General features: G+C 43.5%; 1 protein-coding gene across 5 annotated transcripts in view; it reads left to right on the forward strand.

Moving 5' to 3' along the window:
- Positions 1-15,714, forward strand: part of SORCS1 (sortilin related VPS10 domain containing receptor 1) — a 512,629-nt gene that overhangs the window by 178,591 nt on the left and 318,324 nt on the right. For all 5 annotated transcript variants that reach the window (XM_059173260.1, XM_059173256.1, XM_059173258.1 and 2 more), the window contains exon 2: positions 11,651-11,718. In XM_059173260.1, coding sequence (XP_059029243.1) covers positions 11,651-11,718 — 68 coding nt within the window. The remainder of the gene's footprint in view (positions 1-11,650; positions 11,719-15,714) is intronic.

Below are 15,714 nucleotides of genomic sequence, written 5' to 3' on the forward strand. Positions count from 1 at the left end.
CCTGTGCATGCCGGGCATTTGGGGGGAATCATAGATCACATCATATACAGAGAGAAAGCTAGGTTGCGATCAGAAAATGTTTCTATTTTCTTATTTTTTGCCAAACTGCCTAAAGGTATCTCAGAAGAAAAGTACATGAATTTTTAAGGCACTGGTAATTTGTTGTGAGCTAACTTGTCATTCTCATAAACCTTCACCGTTAAACCTTGTTTTATTCATAATTTTGTATTCTCTTTCCTGAAGAGAGGTACTCAAATTGTGTGACTCCTACCCTCACAAAACCCGTGTCGAGGCCTGATGTTCCTGGTTGCAGTCCTCACCTGACTCCTTGATCTCTCCCCCATGTCAGAACTGGTCCCCTCCAGTCCCTCCCTCTGTACACAGCACCTCCCTCCTCCATGCTCTGAGTCCACATATGGCATGTTGAGATTAGTCCTTACTCTCAGAAGCTCCTTATTCAAGAACAGACTCTTCTAGAAATATAACTTCCACCACTTGTCAGACAAGGTGGTTAGAGTTACATGATCTTTGCAGTCCTTTCCAATTTTGTCTTAAGTTTCCTTTAAAAGAATGACAAGGTGATGGGGCGCCTGAGTGGCTCAGTGGATTAAGCCGCTGCCTTCGGCTCAGGTCATGATCTCAGGGTCCTGGGATCGAGTCCCGCATCGGGCTCTATGCTCTGTGGGGAGCCTACTTCCCCCGCCCCTCTCTCTGCCTGCTTCTCTGCCTACTTGTGATCTCTCTCTGTCAAATAAATAAATAAAATCTTAGAAAAATTAAAAAGAAGAATGACAAAGTGCTAAATATTTTTATAACCACCCACCAGTCACCTAGATGCCATTGTAGAGGATTAGAACTAGAGTCATGTAGACTCTTGTTGGTTCTGTGATTAAATGACAAGAAATATGTAAGAATCATTTAACTTCTAGAGGATTCTTTCCTCCAACAGAAGCCTTTATTATTTATTAATAGATTTTACTTGGGATTTCAAGATGTTATTTAAATTTCACTTTCAAGCCAGGTTTTTAAGCTTTGAATTTCCTCTTGGGCAAATTGTGTCCCATCACACCTTAGCACTCAGACAGGGCGAACAAAAGATCTGTTAATAAAGCTCTGTTGTTATTGCTTATTTATTCATTTTTTAAAAGAGAGTAAAATGTTTCTCTTCCTCCGTGGTTCACCTTAAGATTTTCCCAAGGTAAAGGAAAATATTTAAACTTACCGTATTAGCTGTCTCTGATTTTTTATCCTTATTGCTTTAGTTTCATTGTGTGGTAAGTGAGAAGAGAAAATGAAAAAAAAAAAAAATTAAAGGCTGCATTCTCATTCTTTATGCCATTTTTATTGAGCTTCATCTTGTGACACTTGGATCACCATAAAATGCATATCTTTATTTATTGGCTTCCTGTTAGTGTGTTGTGTTAACCTTGAAAAAGCAGTATTTTTAAAAATTGAGTTAACCTCTTCAGATCCGTGAATAACAGCATAAAAACCAAGAGATGCAAAAGTAGAAAAGGAATGACTTGGTTCATTTCTTTATATTGAAGCTTAACATAAGGGAGCAGAAGAACAGAAGAGCCCCTCATCATTAACACACAGTCTGCTGCTTAATGGTGTGTTCATTTCGTGTGTGGGCTCTCACGTCGGGAGAGTTTAATATTTAGATAGTGTCTGTAATTCCGACAGAGAGTCATTTGAGAGCTTGGAGGTCTGTATTCCTCATCTCAGTGTATGGAGGAAGTTAAAAGGGAACATCCCCGTTCCTCACGTCTCTCTTTTTCTCTCCTGACAACCTTACGTTCTTCCCCTTTAACTTCGTCATAGGTGTTTCCTCTCTTTGTTTTCTAGATTTCGAGAGAGGAGCTAATGCAAGAAATAATTTCTTACGGTTTTGTAATTCCTTATTTGTGTTTCTGTATAAGTACCCGTTGATCTAATTCAAATAGGGATTAAGTCAAAGGAGAAGTTCTGTCCGTTACCTTCTTCTGGGGGGGGCAGGGATGAGGAGAGCATCGTGTATGGTTGGTTGGTTTATGAAGCAGTGACTTGTACTGGGTATTCTGTGTGGTTTCCTCGAATTGAGTCCTTCCCAACAACTCACGGAGTTTCCTGCTTCTCTCCCTCTCCTCCCTAGTCTTATTTGCTTTCATGGCTTGAAGCTTGGCCTTTAGCACTCTCCAGGTCTAATTTTTCTATTTTACTCTCCCTCCTGTAGAGAGGTCTTACCTTGAGTATGCATTTTCCTCATAGTTTGTACAATCATTTTCCTCATATTTTGTACAATCATTTTATCTTGGTACTTTTTGGAGATTACATTGATAGTGGTTATCAGGTTTTTTCTAGGAAAAAAAAAAAGATCATTTAATTTAGCGTCTGACTATCTCTCCTAGTGTAATGTAGATGGTTAGAATAGAGTATAATTTAGAGCAGAGTAATTTAAATAGAGAAAGGGGAATATGAAACAGTTAACTTTATCTGCTAGATATCGATATATGCTTTGGGAATTATTCCCTTTTTTGTTCAAAAAAGAGGAGGAGGAGAAGAAAGAAGACTATGGAGGACTGAAGTGTTGAGCATCTCCAGATTTTGGAGAGAATACTTCTTTTTTTTTAAGTTAACAGTGTCCCTCACCTTGAAAAATAGAAAAACAAGTTCTGCTTTCAAGACTTGGGTCAAAGGACAGCTTGGGTCCATTGGGTTTGTTTGCTAAATAGAATGACCTGGTTCTAGGAAGAGAGTATAATAGCCTTTTATTACGTGCATTTCTTTGCTAGTCACTACCAGGAAAGAACTTCGACTTTCAGCAGAAGAGGGGAGAGAGATGTGAGTTGGCCTTGAATGAGAGCTGTAGTCTTTCTCACATGGAAACTCCTGGGACAGTGCTCCACAGGTCCTGTGACCTCATATCCTAGCTGCAGATGACCTCTAGAGGGGAACAGATTCAGGGGAAGATATAGCAGATTTTTACTTGAAAACATTCTATTCTCCTAAAGGGTTGTCCCGTATTCTACGGTTTGGTCTTTGCCTCCTGTTGAGTCAGTCACCTATATCCCCTGTGTCTGTCTGCCTCACTGTTGGCTGTCCAGTCTTTCAAGTTCCTCGGGGTGGTCCAGTAGCCATGTAATTCACTCTCACACCATTTCAATGCCATTTGGAGGATATTACATAAAGAAACATTTTATTAAATTATGTGGATTCTTAGAAAACGTAAAGGCCATTTGGGATCCAGGACTCCTCAGAGGCCAAAATCTATTGCTTTCTGGCTGGCTACACACCCCAAATTCATCCCACCCTTTCTCCTGGTTTTTCTTTTCAAATTGCGTGTGTGCGTGCTGGATCACCTCTGTCTGATGACTTAGGGTGCCCACGTGCGGTGGTTGTACGCACCATCGCACCGACCTTCCAGTTCCCCTCTGAGGTCTCTTAATCCGATTTAGCTATTATTGAATTCTCATCCCTCGGATGACTCAAATGGAGTGTAATTACACATTCACATAAATCTCCTGCAAATGAAGATACTAGAAGCTGTTCTGTTGAAATCCGCAGTTCGATGTGCGTGCATTCATTGTCTGGAACCCCTGATCTGGAAGCCACCAACTTCTGTGATTTAAGGGGAAGGGTCACCCCCTAACACTGGATTTCACTCAGGTTCAAAGGTTTTTTTTTTAAACAAATTAAAAATGACAAATGAAAATGCCATTGACCTAAGGTCAATAAAGAATTAAAACTCCAGGGGTGCCTAGGTGGCTCAGTGGGTTGAAGCCTCTGCTTTCGGCTCAGGGTCGGATCCCAGGGTGCTGTGATGGAGCCCCACATCAGGCTCTCTGCTCAGCAGGAAGCCTGCTTTCCTTCCTCTCTCTCTGCCTGCCTCTCTGCCTACTTGTGATCTCTGTCTGTCAAATAAATTAAAATAAAAAAAAAAAGAATTAAAACTCCAGTTTATATCATATAAGGAAAACATATTCCAGGGATGTCCAGGAGAAGTCAAGTAAAGGAGTCATCCGGCTGATACCATGTCTGATGGGTAACAGGTCTACCATACTTTTGAATTGGACAAAAAGTGAGGATCCTTCACTAACCTCTAGTAACTGAAATACTCAGGACAACATACCCTGGAGATAATGAAGCACAGTGAGTAAGAGTCTATATATATATAATGTGATTTCAACTTGTTCACCACACAACAGTTGAATACATTTCTTAGCCTCTGTGTGCCTCAATTTCCTCACTAGAAAAAGAGAGATAATTATTTGAAATACCCTTAATGATGAAATTTGTCTGACACACAGACTAGGCCTCCAATAATTGCTAGATGTTATTAATAATAGCAAGTATTTACATCTGCAGCGTACTTGAACATTTTCACAGAATTTTTCCACTTCCTCTTGCTTGCGTCTCCCATTTCTAAGAGACTAAGGAGAGAGGTAACCTTGTCTCCTTTTCTCACATTTGTTTTTAATAAGTCTTTTCAGTATTTAAGTCATTTATTTAAGGTCACGCAGTGGCAGACACTACTCATCGCTACTCAGCAGCCACTACCCTCTATTTCTTGACTGGCACAGCCCATCTCTTACCATAGGAAACACCAAGTCCTCCTCCAGACCTCTGTCCTCCGCGTTTTCCCAACTTTCATTTAAGCCGTGATGTGGGCATGTGGCTCAACACTGGTCGTTGAGACGATAGAGATTTTGCTGGAAGGGCTTTGGGGAGAGTTTCTTTTCTAATTTAACAACAAAAAAACAGATGTACAGTAGAAATCCTTCTTTTCTTTGTGAGTGTAGCTGTGTCTGCATGTGGTACAGGAAGTGTTAGGACCACCTTGCAAACAGGAAGATGCACAGCGCTAAGCAGGAACGCTTTTGGAGAGGAACTGTGTCTCATTATTTAAGTGATTTTTAGTGTTCTGTTTCTTTCTAATAGGTGGCTAAACCAAGACTCAAAAGTCTGGTCTCCTGATTCCAAAGCCTTTGTTTGTTTGCTTGTTTATTTGTATGTTTTGGTGGAGCACACTGCCATCCTATATTTAAGGCATCCACAATAGAGCCTAACGTATCTGTGTCTTCTGATACTCTGTGTCTCCCAGGGACTTGCTGTCTTCTGACTGCTCTGTGAGCTTTCACACCTCTGGACTCGTACCCTCCTGCCCCCTTCCCTGAGAAGGGAGCCCTTACAGAGCTACCAGCTCTGTAGCTTCTCGTGACCATCAGAATCACACACGTCTTCTAGGATTTGTCTTGACTATCTTCTTTTGTAAGGATCTATACCTGATTATACTTTTCTTGCATGCTTTCTAAGAGATTTAAACACTGTCCTCTTGCTGCAAACCTTTGTCTTCCTTAGTGTAATCGTCTGTGTACAGCTCTGCCCCTCTACTTGACTGTGAGCTTCCAGGGCCTCGTACGAGTCTAATTCTCCCTTTGTGTCCTCACAGCACATAGTGGTTTATTATTATTATTATTATTATTATTATTATTACTTTTATCCTTGCCTCTTAAGAAAGCTTAATAAATATTTATTGAAGTCAGTATAGAGAATTTTAGAGCTGAATGTTCTTTCTTCTGAAGAAAGTTCTCATTTTCTGGGAATTAGAGAAGGTTCTTATTCTTGGATTCATGACCCCCCTAGGATTCAGGAGATCAGTGATATCATTAAAGTTATAGTCATTGTTTTATGCTCATAGATTTTATTAGATCAGATTCTTAAAGAATTCATGGCTGCTCAAAGGAATGAGAACTTCTTCTTAAGTTAGAAAGTTGAATAAATGCTTTCTGAGCCAAAGACACAATCTGGAGTATGCATATTTTTAGGAAAACCACTGTTGTAAGTTTGCTTCTTTTCCCTAAAACTGGAGTGCAAAGAAAACAACCCAAAACAACAACAAAAATTCCTGGCTATTGAACGCTCCTCTTATGTTGTATCTCATTCTTTAGTCCTCTGAAAGATTGTTCTAGATCTCTTCAAGTCTTATAATTTTTTGACCCCATATCACTTCTGTCCACAGTTTTAAAAATATCCAGCCACTGGTGTCTGGCAAGTAGAGAGGAGGCCACTGGAGACAGGGCAATGAGGAAATAGCAGGGCATGATGGTAGTTGTAGGAAAAGGATGGAGGTAGATAGCTTTAGCCCTGAACCAACCCACTGGCATCTTCAGTGTGGTTTTGCCATTCATTGTTCACCCAAGCCAGACTGTGCCACACCCCAGGTAGGTAGAGTTATGACTGTTAGCATGGATGAGTTCTGTGAGGTCTCCCCACATGTTACAATGAAAAGACACTTGCCCAGGCCAGCCCTGAATCACTAATAGCTTAAAGAAATACAAAAGAAAATGCCTTGTTTTATAGACTAGCACACTGTGTCACCATCTACATTGTTCTGGATTTAGAACTATAGATCTTCAGGAGTAAAAGAAACTTTAGGATCTTTTAGTCCAGATTGCTCACTGTCAAGGAGCCCAAGGACACACTTTTGTTTGCCTTGGGATTAGAATCTGTTTTTGCAGTTGGACCCAAGGGCAGAAAAGGGACATGTCTTGCTTTTCTAAGACTTCCCAGAAAAGATGAGGTAAAGTGAAGTTCAGTGGCCAGATCAAGGGTTCTGGTAGAACTGAAATCCGTCTAAATGTCCATAAGTTCTCCTACAGCTATCCTAACCTAAATTCATTATTTAAGAAGAATAGTAAGCTTGCCAAGCAAGCTCCTTCAAGAAAGATTCTCAGTAGCCCTCTGCCAGGTTGCTACTCCTAAGGTGAAGAATTAGGAGAAAACACTTATGGGGAAATACATGCATCCTCCTCAGAGAGTTGGGGGACTAGGAGATACACTGATGCCCACCAGTCTCCCAACCCCCTTCCCCTGGGATTCATTGTCCGTAAGTTAGCAAAGGAAAGTGTCAGTGCACTATGTTCCTTCCATAGGAAAAGAAATGGAGAATTCCTACCCTTCTACTTGGGAAGTGTGGCATAAATGTTGGTCTAGTTATTAATACCGATGTTTTCAAAAAGATATTGTGTTGAACCAGGTTACCACGAGGGTGTTATAGGGGTTCCTTAAGTGTTTGGGGTTTCATTTCTAAATTATATTTTTATGTTGGTTAAAGAAAACATGCTCGTCACATTCAAAGGGTCATACACCCCAATACTGGGCATAATGGAGACTGTCCACCTGTAAAGTTAGGTTGCTGCCATAAGACAGTCGGATGCACAGTTGGCAAAAAGGCTTGTCCTGATGTTTTGCTACAGCAGAATATTTCTGGCTGCCTTTTACGGTTTCACAAGAGAACGCTGTGAATAGCCATTGGCATAGCAGTGTCTCTGTTCATCTCCATGAATGCTTTTGTTTTGTAACCCAGTGAAGACGGAAGTTGGGGTTAGATGAGGGGGAGGTGGACGGACATTCCCCCCCCCCCCAGGGTCCATTGTGATGGTTGCTTCCCGCCCCCTCCAAATTTATTGAGGAATAATTGACAAATATAATTGTATAGATTTAAAGTACTCATTGTGGTGCTTTGATATACATATGCATCATGTAATGATTGCTAAGGCAGAGATAATTAATGCTTCCATCACCTTTCATAGTTAACTCTCTCTTGCTCTTGATGTTTGTTTTGTGTTTTTTTGTTTTATTCGCTTTTTGGTATCAATGCTTAAGATCTACTCTCAGTAACTCTCAAATGGACAATATTGTATTATGAACTATATCACCCTGATGGACACCAGAACCTCTTATAACTGAAAGGTTATCTTTGACCTGTGTCTCCCCATTTCTCCTCCCCTCCGAACCCCTAACGATCCCCATTATATTCTGTCTCTATGAAATCAGTTTTTGTTTGTTTTATATTCTGCATATAAGTGATACCATACAGTATTTATTTTTCTCTTTCTGGCTTATTTCACCTGGCAGAATGCCCTCCAGTTTCATCCATATTGATACAAATGGCAGATTTTTTTTTTAATGGCCCAACAACATCCCACATAGACACATATGTATTGTGTATATGTACACGTGTATATATACTGCATGTATTTTTTTAATGTGATAGTTTCTTCGTGTCTACGTATAGGAGGGTGGGTGAGAGGCTGGGGTTGGTGAATTGGTGGAATTATTTGGTAGGAGCTTTGGAAGACTCTGGGAGAAGGCACAGTAGTTTGGTGTGAGCCCAGATAGTGTCAGTTTAGCTCAGTCCTAGGGAAGAAGCCCATGATCACGTCCTTAAAGAACCACGCTCATCCCTGCACAGATCCCAACACTGTTTTCTGGCACTCTCTCACCTTCTAAGGGATGGATGGTTAGAAAATAGCAGCTTGGTAGGTTGACTTCAACATGCTCTTTATACATACAGACCAAGTGATGTTCCCCCAGTAGCTTTGTAAGCAGTGGATATGGCAGGAAGGAGCCACAACGAAACAAGGGTACAGTGGCCCATGGTGCTGTGGCTCCTAGCCATGGTGGGGAATCCCTGGCCGAACCACTGCACATCGTCCCACAGATGACTGGGTGCTGAGATCCTGGCTCGGTACAGGTAGAGGTGGTTAAGCCATCGATAGTTGGATTATAGCTATTTAAAGAAAGTATCCTAAGAAATTTAAAAGGAACCTAAAAAAGCTATTGCCGTATGGTCATCACTTTCGGTTATGAATCAGGGATATTTTGGTACTATATAATGAAAACAAGATAGAGAAAGAAATGAGATGCTGATGAGTATTCCATTTTGCGTGTGTATGCATCAAAACAGCCTTGCTCTCATTGATTGGATTCATAATTAAATTCTATGCAGTTGGGCTCATAGAATTAAATCTATACATGAAAACTGTTTACCGAATGAGTAAAAATAAATTACTGTCCATATATTTTTAAGTACATATAACATTTCACTTGATGAAAAAGTTTCACTGATTTTTTTTTTTAAGTTTGAAAAATATGCAAAATTAGTAGACATGGGGACCAGAGTAGGCAGGCAATTGCCTTCTCCCCTTTTCCTCATCTAATACTTGTAGTTTGGGTTGTGGGCCCTTTAACAGGTACCGATTCTATTAACTAGTATGGCTAATTAACCAGGACGGGACAATAAAGGAACAACAAGCCAGATCTGATACAATGAGGCATCGCAATGCAGGAGTATAGAGGTAAATCATGGCCACAGAGAAAGGATAAACAAGGAGGAGATTGCAAGGAATCGATTGGAGACATAACTGAAGGTTAGCAGGTCTCCCTTCTTTCTTGCTCACGTTCTCGAGTCAGAAAGATCAGATTGATTCAAGCAGATATACTTTGGAATGCCAGAAAGGACGCCTCTTCTGGCGCAGTATTGATAAACTGCCTGAGTGTATCAGTGGCATCTTCGTTTTCCTAGCCCCTCAAGAGGAGTCCGGGAGTGGATTTTACCTCCCTGCCGCCCTGCCTAAGAATTGCTTAAACAGGTTTTGTGTGTGTGTGTGTGTGTGTGTGTGTGTGTGTCTGTGTTCTCCACACCATTACAGGTTTTGTGTGTGTGTGTGTGTGTGTGTCTGTCTGTCTGTCTGTCTGTGTTCTCCACACCATTACCTGCTGGGTTAAAACGTTCCTTCTCCGGGGCTCGTCTGAATTCCACCATCAGATGGGTGTGAGGCGCAGGCTGGGCCCCGCTGAACTTCATTATTTAGTTTACGGCCGTATTGTATCAAGAGAGCAACTACCAAGAAATGCTCTATGCCCACACCCCCATTTTCTTGGTGGGGATCTCTAGGACTATTTGGCAAAATCATACGGAGGCGGAGTGGCGACGCCACTCTGTGTCTTCCAACAAACAGCCACCCTGCTGCTGCCGATCAGCATTCCTGGGATGGCGGTGATTGAAATTTAGCACTCAGAGTGACTTAATTGGCACGCAGACCTGTTAAGCATATGCCCCCACCACAGGTGAACCATCTGATAGACCTATAGGGTGCCCAGTACCTCCCACATGCTCACGTTTTGCTAAAGAAGCAAGTTCAGAGCAGGTCCTTGCAGGAAGCCTACGTGGTGGTTCAGGAGAAGGGCGGTCGAGAGCAGCGCTCCGCAGAGCTCTGCCTGTCTGGGTCACCGCAGCTCTTCATTCCCTTGAACTTGGAACAGGCCTGAGGTAGTGGAGTTCTGGTTTGCTTGCTGGGAAGGAGGTGTTGGGAATCTGCTCACGCATGCTCGTGCCTTCGGTAAATCAAGGCCTGTGCGAGCAGAGTGGAACCTGGAAGGATTGAGTACTCCTTGGCAGCTTGCTGCCTTGGATTTCAAGGTTAGAATGTTCTGTGCTCACTGTGACTAGAACCGATCCCTTGGCCTTCAGGGAAAATCCTGGAAATCGATGTCAACATGTTTCTGCTGAGTGGGAAAACAGCAGGACTGGGCCAAATGTTCTCGATTGTGTGAATCGGGAGAGAAATAGAAACCTTGACAGAAAACAGCAGACCTATTCAGTTCTCGTCCTTATGTAAGAAGAGTGCATGGGGGGTGAGGATTCACTGGGAGGGAGCACACTGCTCTGTGGGTTCTCCCATGTGTCCTGGGGCTCGTGCGTTCTGGGTAATGGGGGGCCCTGGTCATCGCCACGGATGCCGGAGGAAGCAGCCGTGATGGCTGTGAGGGTCGGAGGGACTGAGGAGAGGTAGATTCTCTCTCTGTCCACCCAGGTTGTGTTTGGTGAGCCCCTCCTGTCCTAACTGGACCACGGACTACCAGGCCTCATCTGTACTGGTGCTCTCCTCGGGCATCGGGCAAAATCCTGGGTTCCTAACAAATGTCCAGTGAGTGATGAATTCTGAAAGAAAGAGCTGAGTAGTTGGAGTCTCTGAGTGACGCTGCGAGCAGCCATGGGTTCAAGTCAGAGGAGGGTTTGCCATGAAGCTAATGGAGCTGACGCGTCGGTGTCCCGAAACGGCTTTTTAAGTTTGAGTTTGTATCTTTATATTTTTTTCTTTACGGAGGGTTCCCCAAATTCTGTACACTTCAGAACCCCATAAAACATAAATATGCTCCTGTTAAAATGTTCTTGCTGAGCCCGTGTGGAAGGCTAGATTCCATCCGGTGGCTTTCCAGGAACTGGACAATCAGAAGAAATGGTTAAAGCTAGTCCTACAAAGGAGAAGAAAGGGAAGGAATTGACATTGAAGAACCCCATGCAGATTGAAGAATCATTAGCATTTATTACCTATTTTAACTCCTCACAGCAAGCCTTTCTGGGTGATGGCATTACTGCTCACCCTCTTAATAGATGGGAACACTGAGTTTCAGAGAAGCGAAATAACCTTCCCAGTGTGGTACAGCTACTAGGACTGGGACCCGTATCAGGGACCTAACGTTCTCCCCACCATCTGCCCAGGGGCTCTCTTGCAGGGTGCCTGTTTGACAGGTCTGCTAGCCTCCCTGAAAGCCTTCAGGCCACCAGGGTAAGGAATGCCTGGATGGGCAGGTAACTCTCACTGGAGGGCAGAGGGAGAAAGTTGGGGAGGGAATCAGGCCTGAGCAGTTTAAAGGAAGGCCCTGGAAAACCCTACCCCAGTCGGTGTAAGTGATGCTGTAACAATTCATTCAATTATGTTAAGCACCCATTAAAGGAGTCCTAAGTCCTCCCTTGGGCCATTTCAGTTCTATGAGATTGTAATTGTTTGAGACTAACCATGATTTCTTCTTTTGCCTTCAGGTGATTCTCATTTTGACAAAGCTCTATGACTATAACCTGGGGAGCATCACTGAGAGCTCGCTTTGGAGGTATGTAGATAAAGTGAGCTAATGGTTACTGTGTTACTTAAACATGACACCTGTGACTGCTGTTCCCCACCCTTTTATCCTGGGGGGGGATGATTTTTGGTTCTGTGTTCTCGCTGCTTCCCTTTTGCTTTCTGTTTCCTTTACACGTGGGTTGGGGTTGATCTCCAGGCAAGCCGGATCCTTTACTTCTCTATAGGCCCCTTGTTTTGGTCACAGGTCTTTTGCTAAACTGGTCATTGGGTTGTCTTTATGCATTTTGGTTCCCACAGTTCTCACTGACATGTGAGCTCGTTGGAGCAGAAACAAAGAATGGAGGTGTCTTTGCAGAAGGGATCTACAGCACCGCTGGGTCAGCCGTCCCTGGCCACCCTGGCACTAGAGCTTTTTCCCTGAGTCCCTTCCTGGCCCTCAGCTCACTAGTACACAGGTGTGCACACACTCGCGTGCATGTCTTCATCTCTGGGATTCACACTGTATTGTCTCACACACAGAGTGTGTACAATGAATTCTTCAGACGAAAGCTGTTGATCCCCTAGGATCAGACTAACTCATCGAACGCCAGCACCCATGTGCAGCTGGGCTGAAACTGGGGTCGGGAATGTCCTCAGAAATCCAGCCCTCTCTTCTCTCCTTTTGTTCTGAGGGACTCTATGTTCTTCCGTTTCTGTTTGTTGGTAAATGTCTGCTTTATTGGTCTCATCCCGCTGGGTGGGGTCTTTGTCAGCCTGTGTCATGTGTCCACACCTAAACCAACCTTAAGCACAGGAGGTGCTCGGTTGGTTAAACCTGGAATCTTGTCACAGTCCCTGATCCAGGAAGACGATGGAGATGACCCCAGGGATAATATCCAGTCATCACTGGATTGGCATCTAGCCCAGAGTCTCACTGGTCGGTGCTGTAGTTACAATGATGTTTTTAATATGTTGGCTATCACTTCGGATCAGCCATCCCTGAACACATACACTGTGTGTGCAAACGAAGTGGGAGAGGTTATACTCATAACACAGTCCTCTCTGGGCAGACCCAAGCTGGTGGCTGTCCTCCACATAGGATCGGGGGAGGGAGGGGGACTTCATCCCCTATCAGTTAACATGACCAGGAAAGCCTGGTTGCTGGTTCTCGCGGTCAGGGCTGAGGTCTACAGAGACAGAGTCCAATCTGCACTTCGTGCCAAGGCTCCATCCCTGCTACACTGAACAGTGATGCGGGGTGGGAGGGATTGATCTTGCTTTTCATAAGAGCAGTTGGATTTCAGGGCCTGTCCCTGCAGGGCAATGCCGTTGTCACACAGAGGAGGGTCATGAGTTACAGGCCAAAGGAATCTACCCCACAAAAGGATTGTTTGCTAACTTTTCTTTTAACCTGACGGCTGTTTTCCAGTAGGCTTCACACTCTGTACAGGAAACCCCGAATAAATTGTTGTGTGCTTTAGGAAAACCCCAGCAGACTGAAGAGAAAGATAGAATCCGGTCTGAGGTGTCCAGATTATTGAACTCTGCCCCACGCCAGAAGGTCAATTATGCAGAGATTCGGTTCCAAGGAAATGATGGAACTAAATTAAGATGTGGGAGGTTTGGTAGGAGCCTCCAAGAGTGCAATTCTTTAAAGCATTAAGGCCTGACACTGGCTCTGTTGTTTAAATTCAGGACCCCTTCCTCAGACTAGCTTATGTTTCCTTGATAGATATCTCTAATGTATGTACATACATGAAGGTAAAAGCCAGCTTTTATTCTGCAGCGCATCTGCTGTATAAAGCGTAGTTGGCATATTGGAAAATTAAAAGATATGCAATCCTGTCTCAGTGGGACAGAGGCTATTAGCAGCCATAAGTCAGTGGGAAGGGCAGGCCCCAGGGACAGGAGGAGCAGCTTGCCCTAGACTGCTGAAAGTCAGGTTCACTGTGCTCCTTTCCCTCTACGGGGTACTGTGACCCATGCTCCAGCTCAGGGAGGATGTTTTTCTCTCATTTCAAGGCAGGGGGTGGGGGAGAGTTAATAAAATGAAAAGGACATCACACTCCTTTCTTCTGAAGGAGCAGTCTCCTTGGGCTTTGAGCTTTGAGCTTTGTGGCAGGAATCATCTGTAATGTAACCCATCTTCGGGTCAGTTTCAATGGAGGATGTATACATACACATATGCACACATAAATACGCCTGCTTATAGATACACACCTATACACATATCATACAACCGCGTATGTTTACTTTTTTGATCTGTCCACGGTAGTCATTTGCCATGTCCGCCCCGTGTCCCAGGTCTCATTTGTGGCAAACAACTACCATGGGTGCTCTATACCGTTAGAACGATCGGTTTAATACTTTGATAGAAGACCCCATGCCTTAATGAATATATGATTTATGAAAGAAAAGAGGGAAGGAGAAAAGAAAAATATTTAGAATACTTTATAAATGCTTCGATAGGGCGCCTGGGTGGTTTCAGTGGGTTAAAGCCTCTGCCTTCAGCTCAGGTCATGATTTCAGGGTTCTGGGATCGAGCCCTGCATCGGGCTCTCTGCTCAGCAGGGAGCCTGCTTCCCCCCTCTCTGCCTGGCTCTCTGCCTACTTGTGATCTCTGTCTGTCCAATAAATAAATAGACTCTTTAAAAAAAATAAATAAATGCTTTGATAGGGCTTACATTTTAGGGTCGCTCATAATGACCATGTTTGGTCTTTAGGGAATCTCTTTGGGGTGTTAATATGGGAGAGGAGAGAAAGAGGTCTGGGTTAGGCCTGCTTGAAGTAAACTAGTGCCAGCTGTGGACTCGTTTTCTCCTACGTCAGTTTTTTTTTTTTTTTTTTAAGATTTTATTTATTTGAGAGAGAGAGAGCTAGCGAGAGAGAGCGTGAGTGTGAAGGAGAGGGAGAAGCAGGTTCCCTGCGGAGCAAGGAGCCCAGTGTGGGGCTCGATCCCAGGACCCTGGGATCATGACCCAAGCAGAAGGCAGGCAGACGCTCAACCAACTGCGCTACACAGACTCCCCTAGTCTTAGTGCTTGAAATTGGGGGCCTCCTGGGAACAAGCCGGATTTTAGGTCTTCGCATTACATCCCTAGCACAGAGCACTGGACTTAGCCCATGGACGATGCCCAGGAAGCCTCTGTTTTTGGACAGACCCGTGAATACTTAAATTTCCTATTCTTTCTCATTCATTTATTCAACAAAGATATATTGATTAACTCCTATAGGTCTTAGATTGTTCTGGTCCAGGGAGGGGAATGTGGGTACGTGTACATAGATCAAGAGTACGTAAGCTCTGTCTGCCCTTCAGGTGTTCATTGTCTAGAGGGGGTCAGAGGTCTGTGTGGACAGTTCAAATGAGAGTTAAATGTACTTGTACGGAACCTGCCGTCTGTGATCCTATTGGATCGGGTACTTGGGCAGCCACCCAGAGCTGCCACATCCCAGAAGGATATCAATCTGACGTAAACAAAGTGTCCTATAACCTTAAGTGTTGTAATAAAGACATGAGAGAAGTGTTGGTTCTTTTTGCTCATGTGTATATATTCTCTCCTCAACTAGATTTTAAATCCTTAAACCCGGCACCTTTCTGGTTTAATGATAATGGCAGTGATGCTGGTGATAACGGTGATAACGACAACAATAATAAAAAGGAACTTTTATTGGGCGGTCACTATGTGCCACGCATGGAATGAAGTGCCACGCATGGAGTATTGCATCCTCCTACTTCATTTTTATGGTGTGCTTGGGGTCATACAATTAGTAAATAATAGGCCATATACGTTCGGGGTGTTAGTTAATAAACTTCAATCATTTTACCGCTTACCTGTCTTCTGGAGTCCCCTCTGACTTCTGGTGACTCTTTCCGTACCTAAGCAAATAAGCAAACAAAATTTTAATCATAAATCTATGAAATAAATGAGTTTTTAAAGGACTGTGACATTCTGAGCAGCTTATTACTATTCCAGAAAAATAGTGGGCAACAGGAAAAGGGCTTCTTGTCCAACAAAGAGACACAAGCAGTTCTCAATGGAGTGCT

Source organism: Mustela lutreola, chromosome 4 (genome assembly GCF_030435805.1).
Source record: "Mustela lutreola isolate mMusLut2 chromosome 4, mMusLut2.pri, whole genome shotgun sequence".
Classification (NCBI taxonomy): domain Eukaryota; kingdom Metazoa; phylum Chordata; class Mammalia; order Carnivora; family Mustelidae; genus Mustela; species Mustela lutreola.